Source organism: Pipistrellus kuhlii, unplaced genomic scaffold (assembly GCF_014108245.1).
Source record: "Pipistrellus kuhlii isolate mPipKuh1 unplaced genomic scaffold, mPipKuh1.p scaffold_m20_p_6, whole genome shotgun sequence".
Lineage (NCBI taxonomy): Eukaryota > Metazoa > Chordata > Mammalia > Chiroptera > Vespertilionidae > Pipistrellus > Pipistrellus kuhlii.
The window spans coordinates 25,418,337-25,439,367 of NW_023425562.1; the positions used below are offsets into that span (position 1 = coordinate 25,418,337).

General features: G+C 51.3%; 1 protein-coding gene across 5 annotated transcripts in view; it reads right to left on the reverse strand.

Annotated features, from left to right (window-relative positions):
* Positions 1-5,362: 5,362 nt before the first annotated feature.
* The window catches only part of CHCHD6 (coiled-coil-helix-coiled-coil-helix domain containing 6), a 195,763-nt gene continuing 180,094 nt past the window's right edge, over positions 5,363-21,031 (reverse strand). For 4 of the 5 annotated variants that reach the window (XM_045574363.1, XM_045574359.1, XM_045574360.1 and 1 more), the window contains 3 exons: positions 7,890-8,025; positions 5,756-5,838; positions 5,363-5,551 (listed from right to left, as the gene is read on the reverse strand). In XM_045574363.1, coding sequence (XP_045430319.1) covers positions 5,791-5,838; positions 7,890-8,025 — 184 coding nt within the window. In that variant the 3' untranslated portion in view covers positions 5,363-5,551; positions 5,756-5,790. The remainder of the gene's footprint in view (positions 5,552-5,755; positions 5,839-7,889; positions 8,026-21,031) is intronic. The other variant, XM_045574361.1, reaches the window with a different exon arrangement.

A 21,031-nucleotide genomic window follows, 5' to 3' on the forward strand; every position in this document is an offset into this window, starting at 1 on the left:
AACCAACACGCCTGGGAAGGTCAGGGACCTCTCTCTCTCATGGTCATGTGAGAACGCCTTCACTTGCTTTGAAGAAGTTAATGTCCTGTTGAGGGAGGGCCTGCGAGTCATGTGGCAGGGCACTGGGGTAGCCTTCGTGCAACGGCCAAAGGGAAGGAGCTGTGCCTGCAGCCAGGGGAACTTGGGAGAGGAGCCCAGTCTGGCTACCCTTCGGCTGTTTCCTCATGAGCCCCGAGCAGGGCTGACCCAGGACCCTGTGGGTGTAAGCAGCTGGCTTGTGGTTACTTGTTATGAAGCTGAGAAGCACGGACTCCTCTCTATCTGGCTTTTCTTGCTCCATGAGATGTGAGAGTCATCTTTGTCATGGGAGCTCTAGTTTGTTCTTTTCATTGCTTGGTAGTATTTTGTTGTATGAATAAACCACCACCTACCCATTCTACTGTCTGAGGACACTTAGGCTGTTATAAAGCCACTAGAGGCCCAATGCACAGAATTATGCACTGGTGGGGTCCCTCGGTCTGGCCTCTGGGGACTGGGCCAAAATTGGCTCTCTGACACCCTTCCCCCATCCCAGATTACAAGAGGGAGCTTCTCGGGTGATGAATCCCCGAAATCAGTCTCCCTCCTTTCTAGTTCTGGGTGTGTCAGCCAAGAAGCGCAGCTGCCAAGTCACTGCAGTTTGGTAGCTCCTGCGCTGAGCATCTGCCCCCTGGTGGTCACTGCACATCATAGCTACCAGTTGGATGGTCAGTCGCCTAGATTTTTATATACATATAGACTCGCTGCCCAGTGCATGAAAATTCATGCACTGAAGGGGGGAAGGGGTCCCTCAGACTGGCCTGCCCCCTCTCACAATCCGGAAGCCCTCAGGGGTGGGATGCTACCTGGCTATCAGGGGAATATGATGCCCCCATCACACCTCTGCTGCTGCCACAGCTGGCAGCACAAGCCCTCGGGTGGCCTTGGGCTGAGGGGACTGGGTGCCGCCATCTTTTGAGGGTGTGACAGTCAATTAGCATATTCCCTCCTTATTGGCTGTGGGTGTTGCCATCTTTAAGGGTGGGGAAGTCAATTAGCATATTCTCTTCTTATTCACTGTGGGCGCCACCATCTTTGCAACAGCATGAGGGTCAATTAGCATACTCCCTCTTTATTAGATAGGATACGAACATTTCTGTATGTAACATCTAATGACCATGCATATTCATTCTCCTAAGTATCGATACAGGAGTAAAATTGCTGCATTTGGAGTGTAGGTGAATGTTTAACTTTATAGGAAACTGCCCAGTCATTTTTCAAAGTAGTATAATTATCCTGCACTCCTAGCAGCAGTGTTTGAGGGCCCAGAGGTTGCTCATGTTCACCAGCACCTGGTGTTGTCTGTCCTTGGAAGTTCAGCCAGTGGATGGGTGTGTAGAAGTATTTCTTTATGGCTTTCTTTTACATTTCCCTGATGAGTCGTAAGGGTGTGAAACATTTTTTTTGTATGTTTATTGGCCTCCCCTGAGAGGTTCCTGATATCACTTTGTCAGCTCTAGAGCAATTTATTACCTGCCTTTCAACTACACGCTGGAGCTAAAGGGAAAGAGAAACTCTACAAGGCATGAATCATTGGGGCACTTCATGGAGCCCATGAGTGAAGGCCACAGAGAGGACAGAGCAAAGAGACAGGAGGAAAGAGACCAGTCCCAGCCACTGTTTAATCTCTCAGATCCACCATGCTGAGGCCTCCTTCTTGACTTTTCAATCGCATGAGCCAACACACTCTTTTGCTAAAGTCCATTTGTACTGTTCTGTCACTTGCGCTAAAAGGGTCCTGACTGAAGCAGGGTCCGAGTCAGCCCCAGTGTGGGCTGCAGTCTGCCCACCTCTCCGAGATGCTGACTTTCTTGAGGCCCACTGAGCTCTGGATGGAAGTGGGGAGGGATGGGGACTCTGAATTCCAAGTGCTCCACCAGCCCACTCCCCACAACCCCCGCCCCTGCTGTGGTCTGTCCCCTTCATTGCTGTGTGTGTTTTGAGGCTGAATAACCATGTAATTGGTTTATTCATTCCATAGTCAAACTTCAGCAAATGTGTTTTTTATAATTAGTTGATGTTTATTTTACGGGAATAACTGGCCCATTAAATTTAATGAGGCAGGTTATCAGGTATGAAGTGCAAGTGTTTTTCCTTAAGAGTAACCTGGGTTTGGCTGTGCTGGTTCCAGGGCCTCAGAGAGGCTGGCAGCTGGCTTGTCTGGGAGTGGGAACCCCCAGGGAGTGGGGGTACAGGTATCCTGTTCTCACTGGAAATGGCAACTTCCACCTCTGGCACTCCTGGGCCCCCGACTTTCCCCCATTGCAAAACATCTTAGATCATCGATTTTATCTTGTCCGTCTCCCCTGCGGATCTCTAAGAACCTGGGGGCAGCTGTGCTCTGCTCAAGGCTGCACCTCCAGCACTAGAACCATGACTGCACACAGCAAGCATTCAATGCCATGTTTGTTGTGCAAAAGAGGAATAACTAAGGCGACCCATGGGGGCCTCCCTCCTGGCGCACGTTGGACCCTGCCTTGCTCCTCTCCTAACTTCACTGCCCCTATAGCCCGTGGAAAAGCTCCTTATTCAAGGAGATCCAGACTCTGCCCAGAGGCAACCACTGGGCCAGGTTGCACAACCTGGAGCTAGTTGCTCTGATTCTCTGCACCACAGTTCCGTGGTCTGTAAAGTGTGGCACTAACTGCGGAACTATTCTGCAGGCCCGTGGGAGACAGGTGTGGAGAGAACCTGGCCCGTGGGTGTCTGCTGGGGCTGACTGATAGTTGGCCACCATGTGCCAATACAAGCTATAAATGCACACAGGTGTGTGTACGTGCTGCCACTGGCACCCACTACTCACACCCACCCAAGCACAGGCACACATGCCTGCTCAGTACACCCCAAACGTCATGTTGATGTGCTTCCTGCTGATCTGCTTGTGGTCCTGGGCCTCGTGCCACTCCTCCATGCAAGGGGCAGCTCCGGGGCTGCCTTGCCCTCCAACCCTACTAGCTTCAGCCAAGGGGAGGCACGAATGAATGGAGGCTGGAGGGTGGGAGGAGGGGAAGCCCATAGGCAGCACCTCTTGCAGCAGCTGTGTCCCCTTGGTGGCCCCAACCCCCGGGGTGCCAGCTTCCACTGGGCAATTCTGCTTCTTCCCTTTGTCCTTCTAAACCAGAGGTGACAGATCTTCCCACTGTTACTAATTCCTGGGTTATAACACTATCCCATTGGGGTTTCAGCTCCTCCATCTCCTTTGTGATCAACTCCCTGCATTAAATTCCCTATGTTTAAATAATTACAGTGTTTTCTAGTGTCCTGGTTGGATCCCATATGCCACAGCCAGCATCATCATATCTAATCCCCCACAACCGGGCGGGATGGGCATTCACACTCCCTCCTTCTCAGTAGTCATACAGCTGGGACCTGAGTCCAGGAATGTGAATGTCTGCCTCCAGGTCCACACCTTACTGAACACACCCCTCCCCCACACAATCTCTCTTAGGCCTGACTTTCTGTGAGGTATGGCCATGTGGCGGGACTGGAGACAGGTCCACACATAAGCGAGTAATGTACAGGTACATGCACATATGCACACAACGCCTGAACCCTGAGCACACGCACCCCCCCACACACGCACCCCTGATACAGATGGCTCTGGACACACATACCTCAAGTCCCCAGTAGGGGAGAGGTGGACATCAGGCAAGGGAAGCTCAGTTCTAACTCTACAGGAAATGGGCTAAGATCCAAGTACAGAGAGGCTGGGAGCATTAGCAGGTGGTGAACATGGCTGGCTGCCTGTGCACACATACAAAGGCACCTAAACACACATCACAGGTAAAAAGCTACACGTGGACTGTGCACATAGCCCAGTACACATACACATGTGCACACACACATAAAGGCATACACACACACACACACACACACACACACACACAAAGGAACAGGTACACACAGACCCAGGTGTACACACAGCTGCCCCCAAGTGACTCCTGGGTAGGAGGATGGAGTCTGGAGTTATTCCTGTGTGATTTGGAAGTTGGACAACACCCTGGACACCAGAGGCTTCTAAGGGAGTCTCAGAAAGGCCTCAGCAGTTTTTGGCTGAATGGCTGCTCTGATGTCACTTAAGATAATGAACCAGGTGACCTGTGACTCCAGCAGCCTGACCCTGCAGAGGGCCAGCCCCGCCCTGGGCTGCCAGGAGTTGGCTGGGAGGGGCTCAGGCCCTGACCACTCACCTTTGTGTGGTCTGGTAAAGGAGCCCAGAACATCTAGAGGGGGCTGCCACTATGTAACCCAGCTGAATAAAACTGCTTCCTCTACCTGCTCAGATAACAGGACACGGCCCACTGCCCACTGGAGCTTTGTGTATGAGGATCTAGGGGTGAACAGCAATGTCTGGGCTGCAAAGCCTAAGTTAAGATTGTGCAGTCTCTTCGCTCCAGATGGCTGGGGGCTCTCCAAACAAACTTTAGCAGAAAATCCAAGGTCAGCAGAAGCAGAAGCCCCGCCCCCAATTCAAATTCCTCTTTCGGCCTCACAGAGTGCAGCCTGGGTGCTCAAGGCGCCTCAGCCTAGGGCCCTGCCAAAGGTCATGGACTAGCAGGACAGTGTTTGGACATCAACTGAGTACAGCACATCTCAAACCCAGCTGTCATCTGCCCCCTTCAGTCCCTGTGTCTCTCATTTCAGTCTATAGAATCAACAGCACCCAAGCCAGAAATTTGGAAATCATCCTCAATCAAAACCAGAGTCCTGTCATTTTAGCTCCCCTAGCTCACCCCACCAGCCTCTCTCTGGCTTCTCATACCTTCAAGTGCCCTGCCCCACTTGGGCCAATCCTTCCCTAGGAGTGTGGGTGGCATCATTCAGAGGGAGGGATTGAACAACGCTGCTCCCTGCTAGAGACCATCCCTCCACCCCCCAAAGCAGTTCAGCTTGGCATCTACCCCCTGCCCTCCGGCTCCCACTTTGCTCTCTGCAACGCCCAGCTGCACGCAGTCTGTGCTCCCCCGAGCCCGCATCTGGGATCCCACTCTAAGCCTCCTCTGGCTTGCCCTGGAGTCATCCCTCAGCTTCAGAAATGGAGCTGACAGAGCCTCTGCCAGGGAGCTGGCCTGTTGTCCTGGCTCTGTCCCTAGAAAGAACCATTTCCCCCATTTAATCTCCTACCTGCCCCTGTGGCCACAGCAAAATTATGGGTCCCACCTGTCTCCCCTGCGAGGCTGGGTGCTCCTTGAGGTGTCCAGCCTATCCTGTCAGCCTACATTGCTGGGCCCCAGAACAGGGCTGCACAGAGGAGACCCCAATGACTGTTTGCCAGGTGTAGAAGTGACTGAAAACACAGACAGCTGCTTTATTTGTTTTCGGACAGAAGCACATCCTTCATTTCTTAAGCATCATGGGCACCTGGCAGAAGATGGCTGTGGTCAGGGGTCTGGAGGCTGTGGTCCCATAACTGGTCTCTTCTTCAAGGCTCCAAGTCATCGCCAAGGCCAGGAATGATGGCTGCTTCTCAGCCCTACAAAGGAAAAGAGGTCAGAGTTCAGGCATGACCCCCTTCTCTCAAAAATCCTGTGCACCCAGGCCTAGGCTCCAAGAGGGCGTTAATAGAAAGAGTCCTGCCCAGCTGGTCCTGCAGCCTGGAACTGGCCTCTCCACCTCCAGGCCCAGTGCTCACTCAGTGCATGCCACAAGGACCAGCTAACATGGACCCTCTACTCACCTGACCTCCCGCCCCGAAGACAGATGGGCCTCAGCTCAGTTCTCCTCGGCCCCACCAGGTCTCCCCTGTTCTCTCAGAACTGCCTACGGGAAACCACTCAGAGAGCATGTCCTGGACTCAGGCTTTCACCTGCTGTCACGTCCACATCCACACACACGTCACCAGGCTGGGCAGGTGCTGCACCGGGCAGGAGCTTGCCCGTGCTCTGAGAAGCGCCTCGTGCACAACTCCCAGCAAGGTGGGCCTCTGATCGGTGCCTACTCCCTCTGCCAGAGACACTGCCACCTGGCCGCTTCTAGAAGCAAATCACTATTAGAGCCTTGAACTCCATCGCCAGCTCTGCCAGTGGAGGCTGGCAGGGGGCAGTTTGAGTTTCTCTGGCACCGGCTGCCTTTCCCACGCAGGGCACAATCAGAGGCCCTTCTGGAGTCAGGTCCAACATGCTTTTCTGGGGGGAGGGGAGGCACAGGTGTGGGAAAGAGGGAGCCAGGCCTGGCAGCGCCCCAGTCTCTCTCAGGCATGCTGGAGCTAGAGTGAGCACTACTGGTTAAATGCAATCTGCCTTCCTTTGTGATCATACCTTGGCCTTGGTATGTGTGTGTGTGTGTGGTGGCGGTGGGGGGGGTAGGGGGGAGGAGACACAGGTCTGGATGAGAGAGGGAGGACAGAGACAGGACTCTGCTGGGAAGCCAGGGGAGCTGCCTCAGTCCCAAGTCTTTCCCTTGTAAAAATAACCCCCGTTATGGGTGAGCAGGGGCTTGGAAGGACCTGTCAGGGGAAAGGTACTCTGCAGACTTTCACAAAGACCTCGGCAGATGCACAAGGCATGGAAGAGCCTTCCTTCGGTTCCATGGCCCCCAGTGTGGTCTAGCAAGCCACCTAGCTCCAGACTCCTTCCCTCAACAGTGCTGCAGCAACGGTTGGCTGTCTTTTCTGCTCAAATTGAAGATGAGCAAACAGCTTTCCATGCTCTGCAGGGGAGAGGAAACGACCTCCTATCCAGCCGCTGCCTCCACCTGATCCCGTGCGGACCTGCTGCTGGGCTCCCTCTGTCCCACAGCGGCACCGGGCAGGTGTGAGCTGGGTAGAGCCTCCAACAGGCGGACAGAAGAGTGAGAAGGGCTGTAGTGAGGCCAGGCTGTTGAGCAGCAGAGAAACCCTTGACTTCTGATCTTAGAATTTCCACCACCAGAACTCACAGCAGTTTGTCTCCTACTTGGGCAAAAGAGGCTGTTCCATAGGAAAAAGGCCCCACCCCACAGCTCCTTTAACAAACACACCAGCCCTCTGGTGATTCGGAACCCAAGTGCCCCTAAGTATGTGTGTGGGGGAGCTATGTCAGGGTGAGGAGGGGCAGGTCCAGTCTGGAGCAGTGTACTTGGGGAGGGGATGGAATGGTCTAGAAGAGGGACAGAAATTGGGAGGTGTGAGGAAGGGAACGGGAACTGATTGGGAGGATCAGAGGAGGAGAACAAGGTCCCAGGACCAAGTCTCAGGGGAGGGATGCTGCTCACCTCAGATGTCTAGGACAACCACAGGCCCCTGAGACCTGGACCCACTGTTACTCCTTTCTCACAGAGGCTGGGTCCTGCATGCCCCTTCAGACAACCTTAGGAGAGGGGTGGGCAGGGGGGTGCCCTCGGTCCCCTCCTCCTCTGAGGCAGGCCACACCTGTGCCTCCACCTCCAGAACCCCAAGGCTCTTCTCCTTCCACGGGGCTCACCTGCCTTTTCCATGATCTCCACCCTATGCCATGGGCCCTCCTCCGTGCTCTCACCCCCAAGTGCTCAAAGGTAAGAAATGGGCGGCATATGCATGCTCTTAACTGGCCCCTTGAAGGTGGGGCCTGACTTTGCCAGTGCTGCCCCTGAACTTGACCTAGTGGGGCCCAAATGCCCACAGGACCCTTTTCCTAGTCTAGATTTGCAAGAGCCCTGTGGGAACAGCCGGCCAGGACACCTGAACCAGGAGGCACCTGAGAGCTTCTAAGTCCCTCCTATGAGTCCCTCCCCGTGTGAAAGGCAGAGACCTTGAGGTTAGAATGCCTGATGCAGCAGACAGAGATGGCAGACAGCTGTCAGCACTGGCAGTGCCCGCCCCCACGCCCCCACAGCCCAGAAGCCCCGGGCCTTACCTTGTGGGCAGCGCTCACGCAGTGCTGGTAAGCCTTGACCAGGTCCGAGCACAGGAGCACCTCATTCAGGCGGTCGCGGTAGCAGCGAAGGATCTGAGCCTGCAGCTCTGAGCACATGGGCTCCAGCCTGCGGGGCCTGTGGGACAGAAAGCAGGCAGGCGTGGGGCTCTATCCTGGGGCAGAGGGGAGGGCAAGGGCTCACTCGCTCAACACCATGGCCTAGGCAGCAGGTCCCGCACCTCCGCTCCCAGTACCTCTGCAGAGAGCCAGGGGGCCGCAGCGGGTCTAGTGCTGTGGGAAGTGGGTCTAGCGCCCCAGGGGGAGAGGAGCAGCCAGCTGCAGGACGGTGGTGCTGACACTCTCGCCACCTCCTGGGGCAATCCTGGCCCAAGTTGTACACCCGATTGTGACCATGCAATTATACACATTATAGCTACTTTCTCACACAAAGTTGTTTTTCTGACTTAAAAACTAATACAGGCACAGTGAGGAAAACTGGAATACTATGGAAATGTCTAAAAAAGAAAACTGTTGAGAATCCCACTTCCTAGACATAACTACTACAGTATTTTGGGAGTACTTTGTTATTTTTTCTTTCTTCATTTTTCAAAGGAGGTTTAGAACCTACATAAACTTAATGTTTTCTTTTTTAAAACAGGAAACAAAAATTTTTATTGAATTTCTAGGGGTAACATTGGTTAATACATTTATACAGTTTAGGTGTTCACGTCTATATAATACATCATCTGTCTAATGTGTGTTCACCACCCAAAAGCAAGTCTCTTTCCATCACCATTTATCTGCAATTTACCCCCTCCTACCTCCACCCACCTCTGGTAATCACCTCACTGTTGTCTGTGTCTATGAAGTTGTTTTTTGTTTGTTTGTTTGCTTTTGCTTAATCCCTTCACCTGTTTCACCCACCTCCAATCCCCCTCCCCTCTAACAGCTGTCAGTCTGTTCTCTGTATATATATATGTCTGTTTCTATTTTGTTTCTTTATTTTGTTCATTAGATTCCACATATAAGTGAGATCATGTGGTACTTGTCTTTCTCTGATCGGCTTATTTCACTTAGCATAATAATCTCCAGGTTCATTCATGCTGTCACAAAAGGCAGGATTTCCTGCTTTTTTTTATGGCTGAGTAGTATCCCCTTGAGTAAACATACTACAGCTTTTTACCCACTCGTCTACTGCACCATTATTATTTTAAGATAACTCACAGACAGTTACGAAAATAAAGGAGCAGAATACTCAGCTGCTTAAGAAGTAAGACACCAGGATTTACTGTCACTATAAGAGTCTGGAGGTGGCACTTCCAGTGCTGCTGTACCATCAATGCCGCCATCCCAGCCAGATCATCATCGTGTGTGTGTGTGTGTGTGTGTGTGTGTGTGTCCCGTCCTCTGCACCAAAGCAGCACGGTGGCTATCATCTCAGGTCTGTTGTTTCACGCACATCAGCTTTCTCCTTCTCCACGGGCCTGAACTGTGCCAAAGCCCATCCCTAAACCCATCACTGATGAGGGGAGTGAAGTGACTATGTTTAGCTAAGACTAGTGAGAATCAGGCCCAACACTCGTATAAAAATGATGATTTATAAACCAAAGAAGCCACGCCATGCCAACTCAAAGGTGTGCAACTCGGAAGGTAAAGAGTGTGCGGGAGAAGCGACCTTTCCATTTCCGGGAAGGAGGGAGCAGGACAGCCTGACAGCCTGTGAGGCAAGATTCTGCCTCAGCAGTACATGGCTCAGGGATCCTTTCACTGGGCAGAGTCACAGGGACAGCCAACGACTGGGGTATAGTGGGGTGACCACCGGATTCCTCCAATGCTTATAGGATGTCTCTCCATTCTTGTATGTAAAAACTTTTTGACACGGATGTGTCTAATTGCAGGACTTTAAATATGGACTTTTGGCCCAGCTGGTGTGGCTCAGTGGCTGAGCCTCAACCCATGAACCAGGAGTTCATGGTTCAATTCTGGGTAAGGGCACATGTCCCGGTTTTGGACTTGATCCCAAGTAGAGGGTGTATAGGAGGCAGTCAATCAATATTCTCTCTCCTCATTGATGTTTCTATATTTTTCCCTTCCTCTCTCTGAAATCAATAAAAAAACACTGGGCTTTTGTTCTTGAGGATATCCAGGCTCTAAATGGGCATTCAGTCCTCTGACTATGCTTGCTGCTTCAGTTCCAACTGTTCCAATGTTCTCGCTCAGGAATGACATGAAGTCACATACCTTTGCTTCTGCCCTCCATCCACTGCCTTGTCCTCCTTGCTTTAATCTCTGGTTCTCCATTCTCCAGAGGCCTGGGCCTCTCCTTTCCCAGTTCCGACCTGCCCATGACCTGGGAGGCCACATCTTTCCGTGGGCACTCTCCTGGCACCTCTGTTGTCCTTCACATCAGCCCTACTCTGCTGTTGCTCCCTGGGCGCTGGCCCTGAAGCAGGAGCGCCGAGGACACAGGTGTTATTGCACCCTCCTTTGCGCTGTCTTGAAGCAGCCCCCCCCCCCCATCATGTGACTCCCAGGAGGGCCTGTTCCTGGCCGCAGCCCAGGCCTCCTTGGTTGTGGAAGCATCAGGCTCACTAGGGACAGCTGCTCTGAGCTGCAGGCCTGTCCAAGGTGTCCTGGAGGAGGTCAGGTGGGGTCCAAGTGGCCTGAGCCAGGTGGGGCAGCTGAGTCATCCTAGAAGCAGAGCCCTGACCATGTGAGCTTTGCCCTCTCCACCTACAGCACAGCCATGGCTCTCACATTTCGGGTCGTAAATAGGCAAAGCAGTTTCTTCATAACTCGTCCCTCTCCCTCTGTCCCCTCCTCATTTGGTTGCAGGTCCCTGGACAAGGACCACTGTGTGTTTTGAGGGCAGATCTCACCAAACCCTTAGTGGGCTCCCAGCTCAGGAGAAACTGGGCCATGTCGAAATCCAGCCCCTCCACACCAGCACCACCTCTGGGACTGCACAGGCCTCTGTCCTCAGGGATTTATCAGGAACAATATGAGGAGACAGGATGGCAGGCAAATGTCAACTGGAAGAAATTTCACCCATTTGCCTGCAAAACAGCTCGGAATGAGATCTGACAGGGAGAGCACAGATCCACAATACAAGGCTTTCTCAGAGCAGGGCAGGGCTAGGCCTGTGCTCAAACCATTCACGAAAGTAGGTGCATTCTATCCAAGCACAGCCTTGCCCGGCCCTGGTTCATGGTAACCTGCTTAAGAAACTGCCGATTTTCAAAACATTTAGTCTTGTGAACAGCTGCTCTTCAAATGCACACACAAAAAAGGTATCTGTTGTGTTCTGTGAACTTTCAGGGATTGAGATAAATCCTGTTCACCCGTCTAAGGGTGTCCGCTGGCTTTGGGGGTTTAGCATCACTCAAGTCCGAAGCCTCACATGCATTGCTAAGATGCCGCTCACCCCCTAGGCCCTTACTTTCTTCATCTGCACAATGGGGACACTGCCTGCCGGAGGCTGCTGAAGAACAGGGGAGTGTGCTGTGAAGTACAGCTCTCACTAACAACCTGGTTGCCCATGTGGAATATCAAGGCATGGCAGGGGCCGGTGAACTGGGAGGAGCTGAGGGAGGAAGGGAGGCTGGGGTTCCTGGTGGAAGAGAGCTGAGATAGGAGGCTTTGGGGCTCCCTGTCTGAACATGTCCCTCTCCCTATAACCTAAGCTTCCATATCATTCCTGACCCAGTTCAGAGCTTGCCCAGGCCTCATTGGTGCCTCTCTCCCTGGAACCCTGGTGCCGCTTTTCCCCAGAACTAATCATGGCATCCCTTCTCCAAGCTAATACACTCAATCTTTTGCTTATGTTAGCTGGGACTGAGTGTCTGTCTCTTTCAGCCAAAAAAGTTATCTAGAGAAGACAATGTGGTGAGGTATGGGTCAAGGGCTCCTGAGAATTATCTGTACGCATGATGGTCAGTGGGTTAGAGAGTCTCCCCCACAAATCATGTCTTTCTTGGAACCTCAGAATGTGACCTTAATTACAGATACGATTAGTTAGAATGAGATCATTCTGGGGTAGGAAAGGCCCTTAATCTGATATGACTGGTGTCCTTATAAGAAGGGAGAGACACAGACTCGCAGAGAGAAGGCCACAGTGATGACCAAGGCTGAGACTGGAGTGATACCTCTACCAGCCAGGGAATGCAAGGAGCTTGGAGAAAAGCATGGAACAGAACCCAGCTCCTCCTCAAGGAGAGCAAGTCTGATTTTGGTTCTTTGTCATTGCATGCAGTCAGCCATGGAGAAAGAAGATGGGACCTGGCCTCCAAAGGCAGAGCTGGAAGTGTCAGATTGGTGGAAATAGGTGATAGGCTGCGAATCACTAGACACCTTTTAACAGAGCAATATGCGAGCTTCTATGACATAAGGCTCCTCGGCCACAGCAGCTACACCTTAAAGAGTATTCAGAAAGTGTCAGGCTCGGTGGTCTGCAGTGTCTGGTCTCTGCCACCCCTGCAAGTTACCATCTCCATTTACGAGTATAGAAGAATTGTTTCCTCTGACTTGAGTCCTTGACCTGGTTGGTAAGTGAAGAAGCTGTCATTCATAGCCAGGTCTACAAAGCTGCTCCCTGTGCTCCCACAAAACCTTCTGGGTGAGGATCAGGCTATGGGGAGTTGATAAGGGGCATGCTTCTATCTTGGTGAACAGTATAGGTGGAAAATCCAGCTCATCTGAGATTATATCTGGATGGATGTGTGGTCCTGGTCATTTGAGCACCAATATCTGTAGGGCCTACTGTGTGCCAGGTCCTAGGCATACCCACAATAGCCCTGTGAGTGAGGCACCACTGTCCCTTTCTGCGGATGGGGACACTGGTCTCAGAAGGTTAAGTGACTTGCCTGAGGTCACACAACAGTGAGATGGAGTCTCTGAGGATAAGAGCCGCCTGGAATGTTTGGCTCCACAGCCCTTGCTACCCACACTCTGTCCATCTTAGCTCCATTCTGCCTTTGGAAAATCCCAAAGAAGAAAGAACCAAGAGGGAAACAAAACAACCAATAAGAGACAAAGACCCTTGCCCCAAATCACACAGTAGTCAGGGCTCCCATATGGAGCCAGATAGTTGCTGACTCAAAATGGGAAGTGGAAGAGGGCTCGCAGGCCCAGATCCACAGGAAGGAGAGTAAGGGAGGAAGGTCATGAATGTGTGGCCACGCAGGAAGGCTGAGAACAAAGAGCAGCATGGACTAGAGAGGTGAGAGGGAAACAGTGAAGAAAGCGAAGGGCCCAGCCAGAGCTGCAGGCCTGGGCAGGTGCAGACAGCACCTCCAGCCCCTTAGCGGGCAGGGAAGGTCAGCTGCCGGAGTGTGCACCGCATCCTTTGTGAGCAGCCCCAAACCCTCGGTGTGCTCTCTTATTTTATTTAATAAATGAAATCACATCAACTTCTCCTTCTTCTATTATCACGGCTGACATCAATCTGATAATATTGGCCTGGTGTGGAATTGGACTATTATATGTCCTCCTGATTATTTAATTTCAGAGAAACATCGGCAGGGGATGACTATATAGAGCAGGCTTTTTATTACAGGCAGCACTAAGGAGATCGCAAGTGAATTAGACATTCATCTTCGTCAGCTCCAATCTAGCTGTTCAGGAGAGGTTTCAGCTTTAACCGTAGCTAGGGCTGAGGTGCTGACAAGACCAGCTGGTTACTGAGGACTTGGTTAACTGGCTGCTATTGACGATGTGCCATTCAGCCTGGGTAAGTGGAGCCCAGAGATCCCATCATCGATCAAGGCGCCACGTGGGATCACTATCAGCTGCTGAACGCCGGCCTCCAGCTGCCCCCGTCCCTCGGGCTGGAAGCAGCTACTCCAAGAGGCAAGGCCTGGCAAGACAGCCCTTCCGCTGAGAGCCGAGGGAGAGCTCTGCTCACAAGAGGATACAAAACACAAATTGGCCCCTTGCTGCTCTCAGTCAGTGAAGGAGAGGCCGCCTGCGACAGAATTCTTCCCGGGACTATCACTCCACGCGCACATGCAGGTACACACACACACACACACACACACACACACACACAATGCGGAGGGGCCCTTCCTGGCCTGGTTCCTTTGTTGAAAAGACAACAGAGCATGCACATTCCCTTAGGGACTCCTCCAGCTTCACTGGACGTGAGGGATGGATGCAGGCTGGCACCTTCTGGGGGCCGGTGAAGGGGAAGGAAACAGCAGGGTCGCAGTGGTGTCTGGTGCCTGAGGAGCACAACGCCGAGACACATGGAGATGAAGAGCTGTCTGGCTCTGTTTCTGCCATCGGAGGCCCACACTGCAGTCCCTAGGCGGTCTTGGCTCTCAGGCCCCAGCTTTGTTCTGCCTGGGCTGCTGCAGACTTTCAGAACACTACCTCCTCCAGCATGGCCCCGGGCAGAGGCAGGAGCCAGCAAGGGTAACTGCAGGGAGGGCCTCTAGGATCCCAGTCTGGGAGAAGCCACTTCTTTTCCTACCCTTTCCCTCTGAGCCCTCATTGTGTGCCATCAGGGCAACTTCAGTCAGCTCCTGACCAGTTTACAACCCTCTGCTAGTCTGCTCCCAGCCCAGCTCCTGGCTAACACCAGGTGGAGCGCCCTCTAAGCATGACATGCAGGTGGCCTGGCCCAGGCTTCCTGCAGAAGGATGGCCAAAGATCTGGGCCTATCCTTCTAGCTCCATGCGTCAGTGCCAGCCGTGCCCACAGGCAAAGCTCCCAGCTCCACTCTCCTTGCCCTCCTCCTCCCACAAAGCCTCACGGAGCCCCTAACGTAGTAAAACAAATAGATGTGGAGCTCTGAACTGGAAGGGAAGCATGAGGCACAGACAGGACTCAGCCTGGGTGTCAGCCTGGCCAAGGGGACCAGGGTAGAAGGAGGCTGCCTGAAGGAGACAAGACTGGCACTGGGACCACAGAGGTGGAGGACAGAGATCCACTTACTCTGGCTCCCAATCTCTTAGGTGCCTGTTTTCACTCTCCTGTGTCCTCTGTTCTATTAATAATTCAGACGTCCCACCACTTGTCATAGGCTCTGCACTGGTTTCCTAGTTTCCCTGTTCCCTCCAGCCCACCTTGCACTCTGCCGCCAACATGACTAACTCGCAATTAGACTGTGAGCCAGGCTCCAGCTTGACTCCTACTGGATCCCCTCATTTATGTGGTGCTCAGAGCTCTTCTATCCTCCCGACCTTGTGCTCAATCTGCTCTGCTGCCCGAAGGCTTTTTGTCACCTCTAGCCCTCATCTCTGCTTAAACACAGGGACCTGCTCCTGCCTCCTAGACACACACACTCTCTCTCGGGCCTCAGGGACCAGGCATGCATGACTCCCTCTGTTCCCATGCCCCTGCTTGCCAAGCCCTGGCCATCAGGCTGCCTGGCAGATGGAGCTGCCTTCATGACACAGCTCCATCCCCTTTACCTGCAAAGTCCCCAGCCACGAAGGAAGACCAGGTGCTTCTGTGCTACTGATGCCAGCTGAGAGCCACCTGTGTGTCCATGCCATGCGTGCTGCTCTGCCTGCCAGGAGCCTGCCTGTGTGATTCATAGTACGCAGAGCACTCATGGCCATGCTTCTGTTTGTTCTCTGGCCTGTATACTCCTCCCACTGCTCATTCATTCCCAGCCCTGGCCAGTGCTGCACACAGCAGGTGCTGAAGAAACAGGTGGTGAGAGGATGCACGGTGGGCCGACCTCTCAACGTGCCCGGTTTTCCCACAGTCGGCACCTTGGCTCCCACCCTTTCTTCTCTGGAACAGCTCCCCAACCTCTGCAAGGTTCACACAAGTGCCGCAGGGATGCTAGCCATGCTGCTCCTCCCCAGGCAGGCCACATGCGCTTTCTGCTCTCCCACAGCGCCTGGGAGACCATGGTCCTAGGCGGGCCTGCTTTCCATCCAGTGTGACCTCTGCTCTGCTGCCCTGCTGACCTGCAATGGTGCTGACCATCACCTACTAAGGCACCGAGCTCTTGTGGCCAGACCTGTGTGAAGCCCATCTCCCCTTGGTCTGGGAATGTCTTAAGGGCAGGATCCCAGTTTATTACTTGTTCCCATAGGCCCTCACCTAACATAGCAGATATTCCACAAATCAGCTGAGCTAGTCGGGGCATCAGTAAGGAAGTCTCTGGGGCTGGTTCTTACAGTGTTTCCAGACATGGCCCATAGCCTCCTGACCCGCTGGCTGCCGGCCTGGTCTGGCTCAGTGCCTTTGTAACCCGGCAGGCTGGCCTGGGCTATCCACCCCAAACCTCCTGAGAGTGCGTCTCTTCTTAGCCACACTGCACCCTGCTCTCCAGCCTCCTCCTCCTCTTTCCTGTTCCCTATCGCAATTCACTCCCAAGAGCCCAGCCCTGCTGCTCCTGCCATGTTCACCCAGCCTCATGGTTGGGAACCAGATGGCCCAGGACGCCTTCATAGCAGCCAGGTGCTCAACAGTGATCGGGAATGAACATACCAATGCCTCCCACCCGTCCACAACCACCAGTGGGATTAAGGCAGCCACATGAGCTAAGACTAAGACACAAGGCCTAGGCACAGGAATGCGGACATGGCCCCTGCCAGCCTGTCACTCAAGTGCAAGAGTTCCCAGTGTCTGCTCTGGTGAGGGCTTCCTCCCAACAAGTGACACAGGGACAGAAAGGCCGGAAATGAATGGGGACCCAGTCAGATGAGCTTCGGACAGAAAGACCTTATTGGTGGTGCAATCAGGCCTGGGTCAAAGCCACACCCGCTCCTCTCTGCGGGGGGGGGTCTTCCTCACAGATGCCCCTCAGGTCTGGCTTCCTGTATCCCTTTGCCTAGCGCAACCCAAACTGAACTCTTGAGCCCCTCACATCCCCAACATGCTTCTGGGCTCCTTACTGTCACCAAACCCCTCTACCTGGACACCTGTCCTGGGCCTCAGGACACCCTCCTCACCTCTTCCTGCTTGCCCCTCATGCCACATCCTCTCTCCTCCCACCACCAGAGTGGCCTCATCTTGGGCCTCCTCCCAACATCCCCCACCTGTCCACGAACTCAGGCTCTCCTGAAGCTCTGCTTACTCCGAGCCCACCAGGAGGGCGCCATTGGAGCCCAAGGTAAATGATTACTCTGAACCTTGTCTTCTCCCACCATCCTCACACAGAGTGTTTCCTCTCAGCCTAAGTTGTAGAAACGTTTTATCAGCTGAAATCTTACTCAGAATTGCAATGAGTAAACAGATGAAGGGAGCCTCCCCGTGAGTCCTTCCCCTCTAAGTGTGGTCTCCCTAGCATATGCAGACACTGAGCAGCACAGAAAATTACGGGGGCTTCCTTTGGCTAACCCTGGCATTTCGCAAGAAGCTCCTGAACACTGGGCCTGATTCATTGTGCAGGCAAGGAAAACGATGACAACCCGACTCCCCCTACAAGGACAGTGACACCCCAAGAGGCAAAGGGGATCCTCAAGGGCATCACCTTTCCCTGGACCTCAAATGTCACCAAAGGCAAAAGGGAACTGTGGCAGTGTCCTTTGTGTAAAAAGCACCCAGAAAAATTGGTCTCATCCTTTAGCATCACAACTTGGTATGACCACAGAGTCAGCCCTGGGTCAATGGAGTCCAGCGAGACCCCTAACACAACCTAATCCAGGGTGAGGAAGCCCAACAAGCTAGGTGGGGGGACATGGCTCCTGCAGCCATGCAGTGGGGGCAGGAGGCTATGCCTCCATTTCCCAACTCCATCCACCTGAAGTCGCTGAAGGACTTCAGCTCTTTTCAAAACACAAAGAATGGATGCCTTTTCCGCCCCTGTGTTTTCCCTTCCAGCAGAAGCTAAAAAACAGGTGGTGAGGGGCCACTGGAGAGTGGTGGCTATGGTGTGCCCACAGCTGGAGCAGTGGGTAGAGATGCAGAGGTAATGGGTAGAAAGGCAGCCAGAGCAGTGGGGCAGTTGATTACACTGAGCACAAAAGTTCAGTGATTGAACAAATAAGTATATATTATATATTGAGGATACTGGGAGACAGGCCTCTCGTTCTCTGAGAAGGGATCTCAACATAGAGAAGGCTACAAAGAACCCGAGACATTAGAATTAGAGGTATTAGTGTGAGCTTTACATACACAGACAGACATGACATCCTTACAGATGATGCCCATGTGTATATTACTCACATACATATAAACATCTACTATGCTTGTACATATGCATATTCCTAGCTCTAGTCACTGAGAGGATCTAGAAACACTGACACTCTAGTAGCAATGAGCACACCCAGTGCCCAGGTCATGGTTTCTAAATTCCACTCTCCAGTAACAAGAACAGGGCTTCCTGGAGAAGTGCTGATTCCAGAACTGGGGCCAGAAAAGATCAAGATAATCCAGGAACACCTTGGTACCAGAAGGTAAAGAAGTGCTCAGAGGATGAAAAAACATACCAAAAGAACAGAAGTATGTTTGAAGGGCTAAATCAACCAAATTTTGAACATCAAAATAAATTAGAATATATATTACAACTCAATGAGTACTTGTGAATTCTTGACTCTTTACTAACACAAATGAACTAGAGGTCCAGTGCATGAAATTCATGCACAAGTAGGGTCCCTAGTGGCTGCCAGCTGGGGCCTTCCTTCATTCCACGCTGCCCCCTGGTGGTCAGCACACATCATAGAGAGTGATCAAACTCCCGGTCAGTTGAACTCCCGAGGGGACAATTTGCATAGTAGGCTTTTATATACACTGAGTGGCCAAATTATTGTGATCTCTGAATGCAGAATAATCTGGCCACTCTGTGTGTGTGTGTGTGTGTGTGTGTGTGTGTGTGTATTAGAGGCCCAGTGCAGGATTTGTGCATGGGTGGGGTCCGGCCAGCCTATCTAGGGGAGGGAACATGGGCACTTGGCCTGCATGCCTGCTGGTTGAACTCCTGGTTGAGGGGACAATGTGCATATTAGCCTTTTATTATATAGTGTATACACTGAGCGGCCAGATTATTATGCGTTCAGACATCATAATAATCTGGCCACTCAGTATACAAAAAATAAGTGAATACCTAACTAAATGGGGGAAAACAGAAAACTCCTCCTTTAATAGAATGTCAATTCACAAATGTAGAAAAAACAATGGTACTAAACCATTTAAAACCATTATGTTGGTGGCTAATTCAGGCAAGAGTCATTCTTGGGAGAGAAGGGTGACAGACAGGTGGAAGTCTGATGAGGACCAGAATGCTAGCATATGATGGAGCATCCACATACAAAATACTAATCAAATACAAAGGGAAAATGTATACTTTGTACCAGAGAGACCAGGCAGACACCAAAGTAACCAGGTCAAGGTTAATATCACTGTGAAGGGCCCAGCACCGGTTTGGGTTCTTCCTACCATAGCTTGAATCTGCTCATGAGAAACGTAAGGCAGATCTACATTGGGGTCATCACAAAAAGAAAGGCCTGTACTCTTTAAGACCGTCTGAGTCATGAGGGACAGGAAAACCATGCCAAATAAGTCTGATGATGCATAACAAGTAAGTGCAGTGTAGACTCCTGGGCAGGATCCTGGACCAAAAAGGAAAGAGATGACGTTGGATAGCAGGCCAAATGTGCATGTGGTCTGTGGCTGAATCAGTGAGGTTTTCTTGATAAGAAGAGGTGTGTGGGGGCTGGAAGATGTGTTCCTGGGAGATAGGTGAATGTACTAGAATAGTCAGGGCTGATAGGTCACCAAGTTAGAAAAAGACAGTATTTCAATCTAGAAGGAAAGGTGATAATGCAAACTCTGTAACATGTAAGCAATTAGGAGATCTGAGTTAAAGACAAGCAAAAATTCACCATCATTCTTGTAAACTCTTTATGGGTTTGAAATATTTCAAAACAAAACACAATAAAGATGACAATTTGAGAGGACTGAATGTATTAAAAAAAGATGCATTTATCCTAAAAAGAGCCCAACATAGCTGCATAATATGATTTAAACGTATTGAAGACATGCAGGATAGGCGCTGAAAAGCAGTCTAGAAATAGACCTGAGGAATTTGGCATATGATTGGGTGGAATTTTATATCACTGCTGATGGGACAAAGGACTCCTTATTTGGAAGAAAAACAACAACAAAGGAGGATCTGTACTTCATATCTTACACCTAAATAAATCACAGTGAGGTTCTCTGGAGCAATGATTTAATGGCAGAGAATAAAACCATAATGGTACTATACTAAAAATATGAGTATTGAGGGAGTAAGTCCCTGGTAATGTAAGTCACAAAAGAAAAGTGAACAACAGCCCAACCGGTGTGGCTCAATTGTTGAACATCGAACTGTGAACCAGAAGATCATGGCTTGATTCCCTCCCCGTCAGGGCACATGCCTGGGTTTGTGGGCTCAATCCCCAGTATGGGGCATGCAGGAGATGGCTGATCAATGATTCTCTCTCATTATTGATGTTTCTATATCTCTTTCCCTCTCCCTTCCTTTCTGAAACCAGTAAAATATATTAAAAGAAAAGTGAACAACAGAAATATTTTTATCCCTACCCCCAAATCAACTTCCAAAGGGCAAAAACTTAAAAATTAACGAGGAAAACAGTTAAAACAAAAAAAAGATATAAGATTAATAACACCTTTATACAAAGATCTTTTAAAAAGACATAATAAGAAAAAAAAAATGGCCCTAACTGGTTTGGCTCAGTGGATGGAGTGTTGGCCTGCGGACTGAAGGGTCCCGGGTTCAGTTCCGGTCAAGGGCATGTACCTTGGTTGTGGGCACATCCCCGGTGGGGGGCATGCAGGAGGCAGCTGGTCGATGTTTCTCTCTCTGATATTTCTAACTCTCTATCCCTCTCCCTTCCTTTCTGTAAAAAATCAATTATATATATATATATATATATATATATATATATATATTTATTTAAAGAAGAAAAAAAGGGCAAAGGCCATAAGTAAGGAATTCACAAAAGAGGGAATACAAATTGCCAATAACTTAAAAGGGTTTAATTTCACTAACAATGAAGAAAAGAGGAATTTTAAAAACAAGAGGTTTTGTTTGTTTGTTTTTATTTTTGAGATTGGCAAAGATGTTTTTTAGGAAAGTTACAATCCTGTGTGGGGGGGGTTTTGGGGAAATGGACACCCCCTCGCATCAGTGTTCGGAGTGAAAATTGGTACAGGACCTCTATCGTTCAGAGGGCCAGTTGGGA